Genomic DNA, 19,803 nt, shown 5'->3' on the forward strand with positions numbered 1-19,803 from the left:
AATTCATATATATATACGTAACTCTGTGCTCATGCACAAATGCTTATAGTTATCTGAACAGAAAAACAAAAAAAAAAAAAAATTCCTATCCTTCCGTCGTTAAGGCACGATGCTGGAAGCTTTAAAGAATGTAAAAAAAAAAAAATAAAATAATAAATAAATAAACCAACGTGCGCGCACAGCAAAAGGGGGGGCCCCGCTACATATTCCGCCGCTGTAGCATACGTAAGCAATTTTCCTTTCTTCTTATGAAAAAGGGAATCAAAATAATACATCTTTTAATTAGAAAAATTAACCACATTTTTAACCAGTGAAATTCGAAAGTTCAGTACTCTCTAGTCTACGTGCAACACTTTCCCATTTTAATGTGCGAGTGCACCATCAACGAGAATTCCCCTGTTCTGTTCTACTTACAGTGCTGCGGTGGATTCATTCTTGTGGAAATATAGAGTTATGCCCGTTAAGTGGTTACGAAGCATATCACTTCGGTAAGTATCCCCTTCCCACATACGCACACCAACAGGAGGGATCGCCAATACTGAATGAGTACGTCCATTTATGTGATGAAAACTCCTCTACCCGCTAGGCTTTCCGCATACCCGTTTTTGAAATGTTCCTCCTACTAGAGAGTTACACTGAGGAACATTTTACACTATAAGGTGAAACTCAAGATCCCCTTTATGCGTTCAGTTTATGTCAATATATTTTCATGTTCACATTAGCACACGCATAAATAGCTATACTCACAAATGGAAAAGTTGTCCACCCAGATGTACCAACTATAGGGGATCCTCAAGCAATTGAGAAATGCAGCTAAGGGGGAATGAAAATGTACCAATCTTCTGCTTCATGAAAATTCAGCATAAGATGATGAACTGAGTGAAGTACCCAAAAGGGAAGGAGTAACATGCATGTCCATGTAACGTATACGTCCACATAACATATGCATCTACCTCATTTATGTACAGCCATAGTTTTGTGGCATCTTCCACAAGGGTAGCAACTTATTATTACCGTGGGAGGTTGATATTTTCACCATGTCAAAATGACCATTGGGACAAAAAGGCTCAATGCACTCCTTTCTGCATATATCGGAAAGAAGGTGCAGGGGATATTCGTCTGGTCCAGTTCCTTGAAGATGTTGCGAAGAAGAGGGAGGTTCTCCTACACAACAGCATACATCCCCTCAGGGGAAAAACACATCGGGGAAAACATCCCGGTGGAGGAACTGAAGAAATATTTATGTGTTGAAAAAATACATTCGGAAGATTTCAAAAAAATAATGACCAAGTGTATGCAAGTGAATAAAGACAGTGACACACGTATTGAAGATTTGCTGCTCATTTTAATTTTGTTCACAAAGTTTTTTCCTCATTTTAATAAAACATACGGAGATTCACTATACCATGAAATTTGCCATAATATATTTAACAGTATAAAATTAAAAGCACATTATTTATATACAAGTAAAATGCTCATACACACAATGAACATACTGACAAATTTACAACTTATTGACAATACACTTGTTTTCGCATTCACAAATAAATGTTCTTATTTTATACAACATGAAGAATATCAAATTGAAGACTTGGTTCATTTTCTTTCCATTTTTAGTAAAATTTATTTGTTAAAAAATGACCCTAAATTTATGAAATTAAAAACCTTTAATTGGGTGCTTATCAAAAATATCTGCAATAAATTGACATACAATTTTGATCGTTTTTTCTTAACCTATAATGATTATGCATACACACACAAGCTGAAGAAAAAAATTCATGAGCAGATTAGAAATATGCAATCCGAGGCAAAAAACTCCAGACTGTCTTCAAACTGTAGTATCGGTGCTTCAAATAGGCCGGATACTCTTGACCCCTATGCCAAACGGGTCAAAGGTGGCAACTGTGCCCATCAAATAGGTGCTGATTTGGGTGGGAGACTTCCATCTTCTGTCTCCTTCTTAGGGTCTGCCCCAAATTCTTCCACCAATGAATACTTCACTGATATCCCTTCTGCGACTGCCTCACATGATGTTCCTTCTACAAAGGTGGGATCTGTGCCCAATGGAGCTACACTAAATGAATTATGGAGTGATGTTTCACAGCTCTGTTTTCCCCAGGAAAGGCACTACCTACTCGACACACTTCTCAGCATTAGCAGAAGCCTGAGGGATTTGAAGTTTTCGCACATGGGTCTGCTAAACGAGGTGGCCCACAGATTACAGAGCCATTTCGTAGGAACAACCGAGGGGGGAGTTGAAACTTGTGATGATGTTAACCATGCCGCATATGACGAATGTGTACAGCGCGGTCATGTGGAAACCGCCAGAAAAATTTTCCACATCCTGCAGTGCCACCTGTACCTGCAAGTGGACCATCATATGCTGTATAAAAGCATCCTGAACACGTATAAAAACCACTTGTCCAGCGTGGGCAATTTGGTAGTTCTGTTTTTCCTGTTAGCAAAAAATAAATTATTCCCTTCCAAGACTATGCATCTATTTGATGCAGTGTTCAGAGAAAAAATAAGCCAAGGGCAGTATGATGAGAGAGATCTATCCACACTTTTACACTCCTATGCAATGCACAAATATAGGGAAGTGTCCATAATTCGGTTGATACTTTCTCGTTTAGTGCCAACCTGTGTAAACCTTCATCAGGGTGATCATAACGATCAGGAAGGTTTCGGTTTTAATCTGGAGAAAGTTCCTCTTTCTAATGGGCGAAGTAATGAGAAAGTTGGAAGTGGTAAGTGCAGGGAGGGTACAATTAACAGGAATGCCCTAAATTGCAGTGTTATAAACCCCCAAACGCCTAACCTCATTTTGGACCTTCCTGGAAAGGTAAAAATACTCCATAGCTTGTTCAAGTTGGATATATACGAAGAAGCGCTCATCTGTGATATATCCAGGATGATAAATGAGGATAACATAAATAATTTGGACCACAAGGAGCTAGCTAAATTGCTACTAGCCATGTGCTACTTCTCCATCGAGAATACACATGCATATAATTTAATAATAAAAAACTTAATAAAATTTGACATCATTCTAGATAATGTTTACCTGACCCAGTTGAAGATATGTGAGCTGGCACTTCGAACGAGACACGTTCCAAATGTCTATGACCAACTGAACGAGGAGTGCATAGAGTATATGTCTTCCATAAAAGCTAAAGAAAAAGAAGCGGAATATTACATTAAATCAGATTTACAAAAAGAAATTAAGAATTTCCTTCTGACCTTTAATTTGTGCATGTCGGAAGAGGTACCACTTGGACCATATGATGTGGACTTTGTAGAAGAAGATCCAACGTTTGTTCGCATTCCGAGAAATTACCTTCTTCGAAGGGATGGTCAAGCATGTATTGTATCGGGGGGTATAACCCAGAATTGTACAAATAGTAATGCGCACACATTCCATCAGCAGGGGCCCACCACGAAGGGTCACCTTCCAGAAAATGATCCACCAAATGGAAACCCTCACAAAAGAAAAAACAAATTAATCATTGAGGTAAACGGCGAACACCACTTTTATAAAAATAGCAAATCCTACACCGCATTGTCAAAGCTCAAGCACAAGTTGCTAAGTGACCTTGGCTACACGGTTATCAACATACCTTATTTCGAGTGGGGACAGCTAAAAACCAATTTGGATAAAAAGGCTTATATTAAAAAATTAATTTCAGATAGCCTCAATTTTGAGGTAGTGAATGTTCTGCCAATTAACCAAAAGAGTGAACCCCTGGGTAAAAAAGAAATGGCAAAGGTCGTGTCAACCATTCGACAGAGCAAACGAAAGACAGACTTCTTAACCGACATTGCCAAATTTAGGGGAAAAAATAAGTTGGCCTTTTTAAAGAGGAAAGTTAAAAATTTGTAAGTGGGTGTTGTCCACCCTGTCCCACTGGAAAACCTGTGCAAAGGGGGGTGAGTGGGGGTTTGAAGATGAAATGTGCTGCATAAAATCAACCTGAAGTTGTGCATATTGGGATTGCCCCGGATATATTGCATTAGCTTTCGGTTATTTGCCCGTTTTTTTTTTCGTATTATTTTTTCTCATTTTTTTCGTACTTTTTTTTGTTTTTCCATACTGCAACTTGGTCATAAATGAAAAAATTCTAATGCCCATTTGACCTATTTAAGATAAAGGAGCTTCCCCTTTTCCATTCGCACACCTATGCGCTTAATTTAAATGCATGGTTCTGTATGCTCTATCCACATGAGTTTTCCTTCTGTGGGGTTGCAAAAAGGCCTCTGTAATTGAGACCCTACTGTTTTTTCCCTTATGGATAAAAAAAAAAAAAAAAAAAAAAAAAAAAAAACAGCCAAAAGTGATGCATTCCGCAGCACAAACATATACATATACATGTACATACACATGTGTGCATATCACCATGCAGACACTTCTGTGGGAGCCTCAAAAATTGTCGATGTCCTCCTGGAAATCCACGTCATCCCCTGGAATATTTTCCTCCGTCTGGTAGTTTTTGAAGGTATTGTAGCCGTAAGTGTTTTTGTTGGACACGGTACCCTCCACGATGGGGCCGGCATAGTTGGGATGGATTCTCAAGATGACATTTTCCGCGTCTTCTTCATTAGTCTCAGATAGCAACTTCATGTCTTGGTTTATCAATCGTTGGATAATTTTTTTCAGTTTGTAAACCCACTCATCCACATGTTCATTCGATTCAGCTTTGGCGTAAACTTGCAGGTAAGTCTCAATGAGCTGATCCTGTGTAATGCTTTCACTGTTATTGTTAAATTCATATTCTTTAATAATTTCGAAAATGATGGCAGATATGTACTGATATTCGCTAGCCTTAATGGTCATACCCTTTTTACCCTCCCCTGATTTCTTTTCATTATCTTCTGGTTGGATTATTTTGTTCGTCCTGTTATTCAAGAGAGAGTTACTAACTTTGTCGAATTCTTCATCCAGATTTATTTCCTTTTCGTTGGATATTTTTTTCATGGAAGCTTTAAATATTGAGCAAGCAATTTCTACATGTTTTACGTCGACAAAATGTGAAAACTTTAATTTGGCTACAGCTTCACTCAAACGGATAAGTGATTCTAACTGACGGACAGTCATTCTCATGGATCTCTGAGCACCTGGGGAGTATTCAATATTTCGGAAGGAGACATAATAGTGTATCAATTTGTACTTGGCTTCATCCGTTAATAATGGCTTCACTCTTTTACTTAGTTCCAAATACACTTCCATTTTGACGGTATCCAATTTCCCTGCGTTCGCTTTGATGTGTTTTTCCGCTTCCTCTCCACAGTGCATAGAAACCAAGTGGTTGGCAATGCTCGTGTCTTTGTCTATATCGATACTATCCAGCATTGTGTAGAAGAGATCAAATCTGGAGAGCAACGGTGCTGGAATGTTTACATTTTGTGCAAACGTTTTCAAAGTGTCGTATCTTCCATACTTGGGGTTACATGCTGCTAAAACTGATGCTCTCGCATTTAGGGTTGCCTGAATACCTGCCTTGGTTATCGAAATGGTTTGTTGTTCCATAGCTTCGTGAATTGCTACTCTGTCTTTTTCGTCCATCTTATCAAATTCATCAATGCAACAAATTCCCTGATCCGCATACATCAATGCACCTGCTTCCAGGACCGTGTCTCCCTGATCTGGGTCCCTGTGCACTGCTGCTGTAAGTCCTGCAGCAGTGGATCCCTTTCCAGAGGTGAAAATAGCTCTTGGAGCAAAACTTTCTACGTACTTTAATATTTCACTTTTTGCTGTTCCCGGATCACCTACAATACACATATTTATGTCTCCTCTCAATTTACAGTTCGACGTGATTTTTTGGACCCCTCCTGTCATCATCAACAATGCTCCTTTCTTGATTTCGATGTTCCCCCATATTTTGGGAGCTATACATTCGGCCAAAATATCGATGGTGTTTGGATGCATTGCAATATCCCTGAGCCATTTTAAATCATCACAATTTAGTATTTCCTCACAATTAATATCTACTTGTGTTTGCTCATCGAAGGAGTTTTCCTTCTTCGAATTATTTAGCTTTTCAATTTGACACGCATATATACACAGCTTGTGATTTAAATCCTGTACTCCCACCCCCTTGATACCTGTTAGTCCTTGTGAAACCAGTGAGTTTTCATTTTTTTTTAGAATTTGTCTAGCCACACTACGCGGAATATCTCCTGGTTTCATCAAAGTGGGAATATCTGGTACAACAATTAAACACCCCGTTACGATGATTCTATCGCCTGCATGCACTGAATCCACGATGTCATTGCGAAGAATTACATCCATGTTTCGAGGCATCGATCCTGGTGGGCTTTCCTGTGCAATTTCTTGTAATCTAATTTTTTGCCAGTCAACAAAGTAAGACTGCTCTAGTACAAGCGACCAATCATACATATTGCTGCAACTGGATGAGGGGCACTTACTCGGTTGTGTATACCTAAATTGTTGTTTAACTCCGTTGATGATATTTCCACATTCGTTACATTTGAAAGCAGCTAATGTTAATTCCGGTCTTACATCAGATGTCCTGGTTACTTGTCCCCGAACACTAATCATCTCGCCAAGCATTTCACATCTTAAGCTTCGCAAGGAATGGATAGGGTTTTTTTTATTATAAAAGCGGAGGCATATTTTCCCAACCTCTTTTGTCTTTATCGGATTAATACTTTCTGCTAAAGCTTGTACCTTCTGTTCAAAGATATCTAATATTCTGAGGAAGTGTCTCTTTATATATATGTACAGTTGGCTACCTATGTCGAATCGGTTTTTATCTGTTGGTTCCCACATCAACACGTGCTTCATATCCACCACGAGAACTTTATTTCTGGAGTAGGAATTTTGAAGAATTGAAAAAAGTAATAACACGTAATGCGCATCCTGGGCGATTTCCAGCGAGCTCGGGAAGTTCAAATTTAAATTGTCTTTCCAGACACTGTCATCATCACCATCTTCGTTTTCTTCATCATTTTTTCTTTCGGAAAAGGTTTTTAAGAATTTTTCAAATACCTTTGCCATATTTTCATCTTGAACATAAGATGGTTCATCATCTTCCTCTTCATCCTCTTCATCATCAACATCTTCCTGCGCTTCTTCATCCTCTTCCTCATTTACTGCGTCATTTGCGCCTAAGTTTGAATTTTCTTCAAATTTCCTTTTCTTCTTTTGATAGCTTGACATTTCGCTATTTCCGAACACGCTATGGGCGTCCAGCCCTGACAATTCGCTTTCGTTGAACATGCCTGACATTGTGCCTGTGAATCTTCAGTGGGTAAGGGCTTAGCTTTTGTATGGTATAATTTCTACCGCTTCGTCTCACCGTCAGGTGTGCTACCTCTGAGTTCGTCCATGTAAGTTCCTCTACGAACGGGTGAGCTACAGTACTACGCATACACACTTGCACGATGTGCGGTGGGTTATCAAAATTGCTTCCTCCTCCCTTTGGTGTAATTTTATTGTACCTTCACCGTATCGTGTGAAGTACGCTTTGGTTGCCCTGCTGAGCTGCAATTAGTTCGGCCTACTTTAATAGGTGAACCTTTGTTTTGCGCGCTTGTTCCTTTTGAGCCAGCATATGCTCGTAACAATTTTTATTTTGTCACAATGGGGTTTTGCTCTTGGCACTTTTGGCATCCTTCGGAATATGCAAATGTATATGTACATATGTGTAATTTTTTTTTTTTTTTTCTCCCTAAAGTGATGCGTTACGTGCCAGTTCACTCTCCCCCGGGTGCGTATTTTTCCATGCGCACATCGAGGATCCAATTTGCGATCAAGTGCAATTGTGTACACGTATACGTGTACATATGCACATGCGTTTCTTCAACTTAAGTTCCTTCTTTGAAGCTATGCCTTGTGAACATGCCAATGCGCTTTAAGTGAACATTAGACTATTCCACTTTTCTCCTTTTTTTTTTTTTTGCTCATAAATTCGCAGGTCAAGTGAGCAGGATTTTTTTTTTTTTCCGTGTTGATACGTAAAATTAAAAAAAAAAAAAAAAAAAAAAAAAGCGATAAAGGAGAAGGTTAAGTGTGAAGAGCTACTCCAGTATATATACACACTTGCGCCGATCACTTATGCAATCACTATAAAGTTTTTCGAAACTACCTCCTTGGATAAATCGAACAATTAACTTTGGCAAAGGGCCTCGGCAGCAACTGAGTGCCAATTGTATAAATCAATTAAGCACACTAATTAAAATGCTCATAGTTGAAAAAATTGGGGCTTGAAAAAGACAAAAAAAAAAAAAAAGCATACGCGAAGAGTGCAGAGAGGTATGCACATAAGCAGATATATACCCACACTGGGGAAAATGATGCCTCAAATGGCATCCTGCTTCGTATATCTTGTTCGTTCCCTTACCTATACTCCCATTTGCTTGTTTGTCCATTCATGTTTTCCCACTGGAGAAAGGCAAGGAATGGAAGCATTATGGGCGCTATACTCTTTTAAGGTGGAAAAAATTCGACAAAAAAAAAAAAATAAAATAAGTTCCTTGAGATTATGCGCACATTCTGTTCCTTAGGAATGACCGCCCAGCTTGCTTGCGCAAATGCCGACTCTGTAATGCCGCGCAGAGGCTAGGTAGAATTTCATGCGAGGGTGATTTCTACATGTGCATGTTCTGTAGATAGATGCACTTGACACAAGCCATTCACGCCGCACATGGACGACGCGCATACTCCGATTAAAGAGAAGGTAGGTAACCATTTCGTACACCGTATATTTGGTGATAATTAACGGTAACGTGAACAATGAAAAAAATAAATAAAATGAACATGTCAACAAACGTTATGCATCACGGAAAGAATACGTGTCCATATTGGCAAACAAAATAGATGTGTTAACTGAGCGTGCCGTAACACCCGATAAACACTTTTCCTGTCTCACAAAAACGAGAGGATTTTTAAAAAAGGCTTTTATTCCTCCAGTGGAAAATGTCCCCATGTTCATCATCAAGCTGGAAATGATTTGTATTCCTTTTTACTTTTTTTTTTTCTTTTTTTTTTTTTTTCTTTTTTTTTTCGCTCTGTTTATCTTCCTGGGTGTTCATTTCGACCACCCCTCGGTTGGTGGACTTCCTCACAATTTCATCCAAAATGTGTTCCTTGTCATCAAACTTATCATCATACAAGTAATCGATGTAGCTGTTCTTCTTCTCCTGGTACGCATTTTCCATCATCTTAAATTCCAGCAAAATGTTCTTTTTCTGTTTTTTAATTTCCCCAATTTTTTGGTTTATCTTAGGGAGGGAAATATTTTCTCTCACCATTATATCTTTTTCTTTATCATCAAAAAATCCTCTGGGTAAATTTCCATATTCACTTGTCTTTTTTCCGTCGTCCCGCTCCTCATCAGCGTACCTGCTAGTTGCTGTGTTTCCACTTGTGTGTGCAATGTGGCCATCAGCTTCCCTCATCCCCCTTTTTAACTTTAGCATGTCGTAAATTTCGTCAATGTTAAAATGGTTGTCATTATCGTTATTGCCTTCATCATCTCTTCCCTTTTCCATTTTTTTTTTTTTTTTTCGAAATTGATTCAATTCTTCAAGTAGCTCTACCTCCCTCTCTTCATTTTCCTCCTTCTCCTCATCATACGTGTCCCCTAAAATATATTTTTTTTTCTCCACCAACATTTTGTGTAGGTAGTCCAACTCCTCGTAATAAGCCGTGTCCAGAAGTTTGTAGTTTGTCAGATCTTCCATATTAGTAGTGAGCAGATCCATAATGGGATTTCCTTCTTGTTCTCCCTCTCCATCGGTTTGATCGCCTTTACCTATAGACATGTTCCTTCTGTGTGTTTTTTCGCCTCCTTGGAATGGACCTTTTTCATCCTTTTCTTCTTCATCCAAATGGTATTCCCCCTCCAGGAGTAACTTCCTTTTTTTTTTTATTTGCCTGTGAAAATTTTCATTTTCTAGCAGTTCTGCACTTCCGAGAGTGTCCTCCGTAATTTCGTACGTCTCGATCACTTCAACGTTCGGTTCCTTCTTTAAATCAAATTTATTTCCGCTTTGCTGCTCTATGTCAGGGTTTTCTTCGCTGACCTCTTCCGATGATGTAGACCTGCCACCTGATGTATTTTTCTCTTCACTTAATCCATAGTTTAGAGGTGCCCCACTGACTCCTTCGTCATCGGGAAAGAGAATACTTTTATTCGGTTTTCTCTTCCCGCCAGGGGTTCCTTCCATAGGAGTGGTAGATCTCTTGTCATTCTGTTTACTGCTACTATGTTTGGAAGTCACTATGGAGTCGAAAAAATCTGCAGGCAAGTCGTCCTCAACATGCTTTTCGTCCTCCTTATCTTTCGAAGCTCCTTCTGAATTATCACTTTGCTCTTCGTTGCTATAGTCCAAAAATGCATCCTTAAAATTGTTGTTTTTATTTAACCTATTTATTGGTGCAGTCGGTTCCATGAAGCGCACCCTTTTATCGATTTTATTATCACTGTTTCTTTTCATTGTCATTTGTTCATTGAAGACCATGCCCCCGGATGGTCTCCTCCCCTGATCAACCTCACACAATTCTTCTCCTACATTGTTATACTTTTTCGTAACGCTACCATGTTCGGAGTTATTTTGAATTTTTAAAAAGAGTCTGTCCTCTTGTGCACTCTTTGTATAATAGTTCTCTGGTGTGTCTTTCCCAATTAGGTAAGATTCCCCTGCTGTTTGTTCCTTCTCCTTTTCTGCTTTTTTCCTTTCCTCCCTCAGTAACTTCCTTCTCTCCTTCTCCTGCTTGATGAGATCCTTAATGCTCCCACTCATCTTGTCATTCTTCTCTTTATCGGGGAAAGCGTGCTACCGGTCTGTGTAAGTCACTCCAGTGGCCGACCGGGACAAATGCGAAGCAAAAGCATAAAAACAAAAAAAAAAAAAAAAAAAAAAAGAGAAAAAACAGAAAAAAAGAAAAAGCCAAAAGAGGAAAAAACAAAAAATACAAAACTGTGAACGGGTGAATCGATTAAAACGTTGCTTAACACTTTTACAAAGGGGAAAAAATGCCTCATCGAAGGAAAAAATTTACAAACGCTTGGCGTCATTCAGAGAGGGTGATAAAATGGAATATGCTCCCTACTGGGGGGCATATTCCTTATGTATAATAATATTTATTTTTTCCTCTTTCCTTGGCAGACCATAGCAAAGATTAATTTATGTTTTATGATGGACTTTCAGAAAGGAATGACCTCCATTCACCCGCGCTAGAGATGTATATGATTTGTAAATTCCTTCTGTTGGAAACTTCCCAAAAGGTACAAAAGCATATTTTTTTTTACGAACCCCCCCAAAAAAAAAGGACGAAAAAGAAGTATTTTTTTTTTCTTTTTTTTTACATGCGTGTAGAATTCTCCTCTACTTTGCCAATAGTGTTCGCTCTTCGCATTAATTTCTTTCCTTTTTTTTTACCCATCCGATGACGTGTAAAGGGTGCGAATAATTGTCCATTCAGAGTGGGTAAAATTGCAAGTCTGATGTTTTAAAAAAATACGTGGTAACATGGCGACTGAGAAAATATGGAAAAGGCACCGTTCACTCGTATGCCTCATTATCCGTTTGCTCTTTTTTTTTTTTTTTTTTTTTTTTTCACCTTCAGGGAGAACGCTTATTCATTCGACGCACGCGACCAAATATACTTAAACTGTGTGTCTGTTTTACTCGCTATATACCATCTGTTGTTTTTTTTTTTTTTCCCCAGGGTACTTAGACTTTTTTCCTTTTTCCATGGAACTGCTTACGTCCTATTTCTACTTATTCAATTGACAATTTGTTCTTTTTTCACAAGAGGGACAGCTACGTATGCTCACCATGCTAAATGTTTTTTTTTTTTTTTTTGCCTTGTCAGGTGGAGTATTTTTTTTTTTTTTTTTTTTTTTTTTTGTTTTGTAGTGCTTGGTTTTGCTCTGTTCTGTTTCCTTTTTTGTTTTCCCCTTTTTCCACCTTTTTTTTTTTTTTTATCCAATTTTGCACATTTTTTTCCTCTTTCCCACATCATTCCACATTCTCATCCTTTGGCCTTTTTTCTTGTAACTCTTCTATTAACACAACGCACTGCTATCCTACCTGCATGCGCAATTTTTTCGGCAAAGCGTGAAATAAACTTTGTTAATTGACAAAAACGTTGCAAGACGCGTCAATTTGGCAACATATGTTTGCGTGCTCACGTGAGTAGCACTTGTCTGGGTTTTTTTCCTATATCAAAAGGAATTTTCCATTCGAAGGGAAACTTTATTTTATAATTTTTTTTTTTTTTTTCGAGTCAACTGGACGCACATCATTACATTTAGCCGCCCAATCGCCGTGATGGAGAAGATTTACCTGAAGGTGTTCGAACTGACCGGGTTGAAAGAAGACGATACAGGAAAATACTACATAAAAGTGTATTGGAAAAACAAAAAGTACAAAACGGCAGTGCAGGAAGATGGGTGCTATTTTTTCAACGAAGTTTTCCTCATACCGGTAGAGCACGTAGTGGATGAAAAGAACGAAATCTTGTCCATCGAAGTGTGGCTTAGCTCATTATTTAATACGAAAGTTGCCTATACTTTTTTTACGTTAGATTTTATGAAAAAGGAAAAAACAGTGAAGCAAAAAGTGCAGCTAATTGACATATTAAAAAGCTGTACTCTGGAGTTGTCTGTAAATATAGTACGAGACCAAATGGATGTAACTTTTTTTAACGTTAAAGAAATATATCTACATAAGACGGATAAAGAGATAAAGGATGCCATTTCGATGCATCGAACTGAATCGGAAGTTCTTCGACTGTTCCGAAATGAATACGCTCGCAAAATTAGTTCACCTCCCCTAACGATGCCTGCACATGGAAATCAATGGACAGGACAGGGTGCACCTTCCACGAACCAATGGGAAGGACAAATTGTACATTCCACGAATCGGTACCTTCAAAGGGATAATCTTCCAAAGGAGAACATGCACTCTCCCAATGAGAAAGAATCATATGCGTACGCGGCAAATCCCTATGTACCCATGACCCCCGCGACGGGTTTGACGAATAGTCACTACCACTACAATCCCGCGGTTCAACAAAATGAATTAACCTCTGCAGGTGGCAAAATCCCCGTTTCTGTGCCCAGTCAGTTGAATAGTGGGGCTGTTCTGGCCAATCATTCTGCACATCATGCAGGTATGAATATCAACACGGACAGAGGTAATCCCAGCGAGAAATATGGCCTGTATAACCCTCATATGGTTGATAGTTTTTACGGAGGGGGGAATCACACAAACCAAGTTACCTACCATAATGGCATGTACAACGTTGGTGCAGCGTCACCCTACTCAGATAAAATCCTGTACCGCTCATCTAGAAACAAAAAAAAAGCACTACTCATCGGAATAAACTATTACGGTTCTAAGGAAGAATTAAGTGGTTGTACAAATGACACTGTTCGAATGATGAACCTGCTAATTTCAAAATATAATTTTCACGATTCTCCAACAAGCATGGTTAGATTAATTGACAACGAAAGCAACCCTAATTATAGACCTACCAGAAAAAATATTTTGTCCGCCCTGACTTGGCTCACCAAGGATAATGAGCCTGGAGATGTTTTTTTTTTTCTATACTCTGGACATGGGTCTCAACAAAAGGATTACACATACTTGGAAGATGATGGATATAATGAGACCATCCTTCCTTGTGATCATAAAACGGAGGGGCAAATTATCGATGATGAGTTGCACAGGTTCTTGGTTCAACCTCTGAACGATGGTGTTAAATTAATAGCGATTATGGACTGCTGTAATGCGGGTAGTTGTATCGATCTGGCTTATAAGTATAAACTAAAATCGAGGAAATGGAAGGAGGTAAAAAACCCCTTCCATGTGGTTTGCGATGTTAGCCAATTTAGTGGGTGCAAGGATATGGAGTTTTCGCACGAAATTGACACAGGGAGGCATGCCCCCGGGGGGGCACTCATCACAGCGATGATACATGTTTTGGGGGCAAGCGAGGCAACACAGAGACCAACACGTGGGACCGATTCACTCACTTACGACCACCTACTGCAAAACGTGAGCAGCTACATCCAGAGTTATCACGACCAGAAAATTGTTTTCATGGCTTCTCAAAAATTCGACCTTAATCGCGTTTTCGACTTTGATCACATCCTCAAAAATAAAAATGGCAATTTAGGGCAAAATGTGAACAAACTCGTTCACAAAAATAAGAAGACCAAGAAGAACAAACACGAATTCTTCTCCTTCTTCTGAGGAGCGGCATATTAACATGCTGAAGGCGAATGTTTGTTGTGCTGATATATGTGTATATGCAAGGGGAGCCCAAATGGACAGCCTCGATAGGTTAATTTTTTGATCCACCTAGCGATTGTAATTGTAATTTTTTCTTTTTTCTCACTTTGGTCTCAATTTGCGTTTTTTCTTGACCCATTTTGGGGCTAACTTTTTTTTTTTTTTTTTTTTTTTTTTTTAACCCCCTTCATGCACACCACACTTCACTTCAATTTGGCAACTTACAATTTATTGAGAATTAAAAATATATCAATTTTTTCCACTATTACTGGTGGGGGGCACATTTGGCAGTTCTACAATTGACCTGCATTTTGTGCATAATAGTTTCTCCCCCCGCTGTGAGTCTTTTTTCTTCTGCGTTGATCCCATACCGTGGGAAGCAAGCAGGTGGGCAAAAAAAAAAAAAAAAATTCATAATTAGCACGTGTTGTTCGACATATATGTGTTTATCAAGCTATGTTTGTTTTGTTCAATTCTGTCTTTTTTTTTTTTTCATCATTCGATTAGCCCAAATGTGAGGTAGGTTTATTTTTTTGGACCCAAGTCCAACAGCACCGCTGAGCTTTTTTTTTTTTTTTTTTTTTTCTCTCCCCCATCAAAGATGATCACGTTGGTGCGTTTTTCTCCCTCGTCAGTTGGGTCCATCTGATCAGCTCATCATAGTATCGCGTGGTGCAGATAGTTTATCCACCTGCCCTCAAATCCATTTGATCATAAGTTACGCGAAGGAGGCTATCAGTTAAGCCCCAGCTCAAGTGAGAACGCCTGCACGGTTATATTGTTGCAAAAAGGAGAGCTGATCCAAGAGGCAACGGCATAGCTGTGTTGACTTCACCATATAGACAAAAAAAAAAAAAAAAAAGCGAAAAAAAGAGTACACGTATGAGCGAATGAAAAAATATATAAGCGCACGAACGATTGATCAATAGAACGAATGAAAATAAACTTTTCCGAAAGGACAGACACGTCTTTTTACAACTTAGACAACTTTTTTTTTCTCTTTTTTTTACATCCACGCATAAAGGAGGATAACTCTTAACGTACGAATCTTTTAAAATATTTTTCCCCACACCTCGAAGTTTGTCTCTATCCACAGTTGGGGAAACGTCCTCCACGTTTTGAGAAACGCCTGAACAAGGGAGAGGTTTGCTTTAAATGTAAATGCCCGTCTACCGATCGATCTGCTCCTCTGAGATGCACTTAACACACACCTCTGTAACATCTTCCGCAAGTTTTGCGTATATTACGATTGCCTCTTGTCTGTATGTGCTACCCCACCATGCAGAGTCCCTCGAGTGAATTGCTCATCCTGCACTTTGTCATACACGATGTGTACGATGGGAAGGAAAAAGAAATATCCATGCATGAAAAGCCTTACATCAAATTCTACTGGAAAAATATCAAGTACAAAAATTATTTAAAATACTTTTCAGATGAAATAAACTGGTTTTGCGAGTTCTTTCTCCCATACAGAAGTGGAGATTATATAGAAAATTTGATAATGCAAATATGGGCAAGTAGCTATTTGAGCAGAAAAAAAAAGTTAGCATATAATTATATCAATATAAATGATGTGGAGAGAAATGGAAAAATAAATGGAAAGGCAGAATTGATTGGGAAAAGAAAAGGATTGAAAGTTATTTACAGCCTCCAAATTATTTCTTACTCCTTGTACAAGTTCATGAAAAATACACAGACTTTCATTCTCAGCAAAATATCAGTTTATAAAATGATGCAGATACATAGAGAGAATCAGAGGGATCCTTGTCGAGCACAGAAAAATTTGTTTGATAAATATATTTTGTCCCTATTTCAAAAGGAAAATTACCAAAGGAAAAATACTGCCTTGCGGTTGAAGACCATCCGGCGTGGACATCACCATAGGCGTGTTATCAACATCAACCATGTGCACACACCGATCAGATTGAAAATGAAGAAGAAACAAGGGGATACTACTACAAACGAAACACCCGTATCACCTCTGGCGCAGAAGGGATTCCACGCGAAAGGGTCAACAACGAAGAATGGGAAAAATATTCAGGCAAACTGTAGGAAGATGCGCGAACTGGTGAAGAAGTCTGATCCGGGGGTCGAAGCCAGGCAGATCAGGAGAAAGGCGAAGGGAGACGTGCGCAGAAAGGGGAAACTGCATTTACCAGGTAAGAAGGCGGGCCAATTGCAATTAAAAGAGGCAGACTCATCCCGATTACAAGAGGTGGCCCATCTACGCCCGAACACCATAAAGGCTTTAAGCGCAGAGGCGATGGACGAAATGTGCGTAAGGGCGAAGGAAAAGTTACGCGAAAAAAACGCGGACGCGGTACGCCCACGGGAAATAAAAAAGAAGACGACAGACACAAGGGAAGAGGAAAATTTACTGCAGATGCATGATGACGCATGGGTCACATCAGAAATAAAAAGGAAACTCCCCCCCCTGCTTGGCAAACCAAGTTGTATGATCAAAAATTCCTTTTTCGATGTCGGTTACAAAATACATAAATCCACACCGAAAAAAATTGTCAAGTTCTGCAGCCTCAAATTCGACAAGTTGTACGATGGAGATGAGGAGGAGGAGGAGGAAGAGGATGTTGGAAAGCTTGATATTCTGGATGAAGTGATAGAGCACTTGAGGTGCTAACGCCACAAGACAGTGGAGTCCTCATATCGTTTCGTTCTATATCCACCCGCATGAAACGAAAAGAGGGGAAAAAACTAAATGGTACGAGTGCGTGCCAAAAGGGATACGCAGAAATAAGCGTCTACGCTGCGACCACACCACTACCGCGCAAAATATCCAACGAGTTGATATTCAACATTTCTGCGAAGATGGCTTTCCCCTTAATTTTCTTCTTTTCTTTTTCAAATAGTTTAATTTTTTCCCGTTCATTTTTTGTTTACAATTTTTAAAAAAAAATTTTTTTTTTTTTCCCCCCCGTGCGCTTAATCCGAATGGAGGGGAAATTGCCTAGTAGCTAAAAATCAGTCCCGTTGTCGCCTTGTTAGCTATTTTTTATTTAATTTTTTTTTTTTTTTTTCATACGTGTAGCCTGGTTTGACGTGATAACTCCGCGTTTAATGGCGCCAACGGGTTGGAAAGAATAATCCCCTACCTTGCAAATTTATTAACAACCGAAATGTACTGCGTCCGGTCAAAGGGAAAGTGATATTCCTATAACAAAATGGGCGAGAATTACGCATGTACATCATTTATGTAGAACGCGAGTGGATAAGAAAGTATGCCCAACGTATTTTTATATATAATGACGTTACCTGCATACTTGCTGTAATTTTTTTAAATTTTTGATTTGGGGGTTCCCCAATTTGTTTAATCTTCGTGACCATACATATCATGGCCATAACCCTTTTTGAAAATTATAGGACGAACAAAACATACTATCTGTTGTGTTAATTTTCGGTGTTCTTTTTATTTATTTTTTCCCCCTCCCTTTTGTCCTTCACTTGAATGTACCAAAAGAAAAAAAAAAAAACAAAATGAGCAAGAAAAAGGTTAAAAATAAACAGCTAAAGGGAAAGGATGATACGCCTGGGCGGAAACAGAAATTAGTCAAGTTTAGAAGAATAAAAAAGATTAAATTTAAAGACGAAAAGAAAGTATTCATTCCAAACGGGGAGAATGAAACGAAAGTGAAGGTAAGGCGCAAAAGCGAGTGTTGTTATTATTTATTTATTTATTTTTTTTTTTTATTTTTTTGTGCCACCGTGTTAGACTACCATATTGTAAACAAATGATTACGCGCTTGTCACATACGCGTCTTGCAAAATTCGCAAAGTGACACGCGCCTGTGCGGTGTTTTACTTATCTACATATAAAGAGGTAGCAGAATGGGCACTCCACTGTCCTTTTTCCGTGTATGCATAAAGGTGTTCCTCCCCGCAGCTTAAACACAATTTGGAGGGTGTTTTTGCTCGTTTCGAGGAACAGTTCCGTTAGACAATGCCTATGATATATCCCGCCAAAAATCTCCTCTTTTTCACCCCTCCGCGCAGATTCCATCAAAAAAAAAACTTCGCACATCTTACAAGAAAAAGGAATTCAAAAAAAAACAGGACAAGCAGACAAATGAATATCTAACCTTGGAGAAAGAGTTAATCGGTCAGACATTCGATGAGGAAAGACGTTGCCTATTTGCCATCCGGAATAATGTCGAGTGCATCTCCTCCTCCCCCAATAAGATCCTTCAGGTATAGCCACACCCCATACATGTGCGAATTCATAATGTATGACCACATTTTTGTGAAAAAAAAAAAAAAAAAAAAAAAAAAAAAAAAAAAATCGTTTTGTAAATGCTCACCGAAATGGTATGCTCAACTGGCCTATTCTTGAGTAATAAAAAAGGGTTATTTCCCCGAGTAGACTTCTGCGCGACAGTTCCGATGGATGCACAACTGGTTATGCGTCCCCACCAATTAGCAATGCATTTGGGAAATTTGGCAACGTCTCAACTTGGCAACTTCCTATAATCGCTTTTTTTTTTTTTTTTTTTTTTTTTCATCCCCCCACTGTTCAGGAACTCAAATTGACGGAGAAGTACCACGCCGTGCTCCTTATCAACACGGAGGCAAACATGAAAAATTTATTCCTCGTGAAGCAGTACGTATGTTATGGGTACGTACAAAAGTACACCTTGTTCAGTTTGATGGAAAAAAAATTATTTTTAAAAGATGGAAAAGAAATAAAACGATGTGACTCCAATAAAATTATAGAGAAGTTGTTTAGCAAGGATGGTATTTATTCCTTTCCTTCATTTTGTGAATATATTTTTGAATGCAAAAATAACGCAGACCAAATAATGAAGCAACAGATCGTTCCTTTTAACTTCTCCTACTTAAAAAGCGAAATGACGTTTGATTTTCTCCAATTGAAAAATGAGCTTGCTGGATTTGTCAAGGAGGGAATTAATGAAATTCTGGAGAAGATAATTTGACCCTGCTATACAGTGGGGGAGTTATTGAGAAATGTATTCTTATCATTAGCCTTCCCCTCATGTGTGTGCAAAATGTTCATTCGTAGGATGACTGAACTGTCACACCTTCACCATTTGACACTCCTTTTTTTTTTTTTTATTTGAAGTTAGCTTTTTTTTCTTTCTTTTTTTTTTTTTGAATTAAACCCACATAAAAAATGAAATAAACCACAAATGAAATAGTACAATTGTGCTAAAACAGACGGGGAGGGAAAACTCACAACAACACGGTGTGGTCGCGTATGAGAGGCACAACCCACCTTCCAAGGCCAAGTGCGAATATGAACTTTGGCCTCTTACATAGTGAATAAGAGGTGCGGTCCCTAAAATGTTCCCCCCAATTTGCAGAGCGAACATACTTAGGTTTACCGTACTAGCCAGTGCCCACCGTACGATATGCGGGAGGAAAAAAAAAAAAAAAAAAAAAAAAAAAAAAAAAAAAAAAATTATGCGGAATATAAATGCGTTTGAAAAGAATTGTGCATGACCTGTTTCGAAGCTACTATAAGTAGGGATAATCCCATTCAAATGGTTCGCCCCATGGTCGTGT

General features: G+C 38.7%; 6 protein-coding genes across 6 annotated transcripts; 4 read left to right on the forward strand and 2 right to left on the reverse strand.

Annotated features, from left to right (window-relative positions):
• Positions 1–1,045: 1,045 nt before the first annotated feature.
• On the forward strand, positions 1,046–3,880 carry PKNH_1116700 (RAP protein, putative; the record flags this gene model as incomplete). Its single annotated transcript, XM_002261307.1, has 1 exon — positions 1,046–3,880. One exon carries the CDS (start codon positions 1,046–1,048, stop codon positions 3,878–3,880), a length of 2,835 nt encoding a protein of 944 aa, XP_002261343.1.
• Positions 3,881–4,417: 537 nt separating this feature from the next.
• PKNH_1116800 (DNA replication licensing factor MCM6, putative) lies at positions 4,418–7,249 on the reverse strand (the record flags this gene model as incomplete). The annotated part of the gene is made up of 1 exon (XM_002261308.1): positions 4,418–7,249. The coding sequence occupies one exon, from the start codon at positions 7,247–7,249 to the stop codon at positions 4,418–4,420; it is 2,832 nt and encodes a 943-aa protein (XP_002261344.1).
• A 1,658-nt stretch (positions 7,250–8,907) lies between these two features.
• On the reverse strand, positions 8,908–10,767 carry PKNH_1116900 (conserved Plasmodium protein, unknown function; the record flags this gene model as incomplete). The annotated part of the gene is made up of 1 exon (XM_002261309.1): positions 8,908–10,767. One exon carries the CDS (start codon positions 10,765–10,767, stop codon positions 8,908–8,910), a length of 1,860 nt encoding a protein of 619 aa, XP_002261345.1.
• Positions 10,768–12,300: 1,533 nt separating this feature from the next.
• PKNH_1117000 (metacaspase-1, putative) lies at positions 12,301–14,229 on the forward strand (the record flags this gene model as incomplete). Its single annotated transcript, XM_002261310.1, has 1 exon — positions 12,301–14,229. One exon carries the CDS (start codon positions 12,301–12,303, stop codon positions 14,227–14,229), a length of 1,929 nt encoding a protein of 642 aa, XP_002261346.1.
• A 1,303-nt stretch (positions 14,230–15,532) lies between these two features.
• On the forward strand, positions 15,533–16,906 carry PKNH_1117100 (conserved Plasmodium protein, unknown function; the record flags this gene model as incomplete). The annotated part of the gene is made up of 1 exon (XM_002261311.1): positions 15,533–16,906. One exon carries the CDS (start codon positions 15,533–15,535, stop codon positions 16,904–16,906), a length of 1,374 nt encoding a protein of 457 aa, XP_002261347.1.
• Positions 16,907–17,760: 854 nt separating this feature from the next.
• PKNH_1117200 (conserved Plasmodium protein, unknown function) lies at positions 17,761–19,214 on the forward strand (the record flags this gene model as incomplete). Its single annotated transcript, XM_002261312.1, has 3 exons — positions 17,761–17,919; positions 18,277–18,471; positions 18,798–19,214. 3 exons carry the CDS (start codon positions 17,761–17,763, stop codon positions 19,212–19,214), a joined length of 771 nt encoding a protein of 256 aa, XP_002261348.1.
• Positions 19,215–19,803: the final 589 nt, after the last annotated feature.

Source organism: Plasmodium knowlesi, assembly GCF_000006355.2.
Source record: "Plasmodium knowlesi strain H genome assembly, chromosome: 11".
Lineage (NCBI taxonomy): Eukaryota > Apicomplexa > Aconoidasida > Haemosporida > Plasmodiidae > Plasmodium > Plasmodium knowlesi.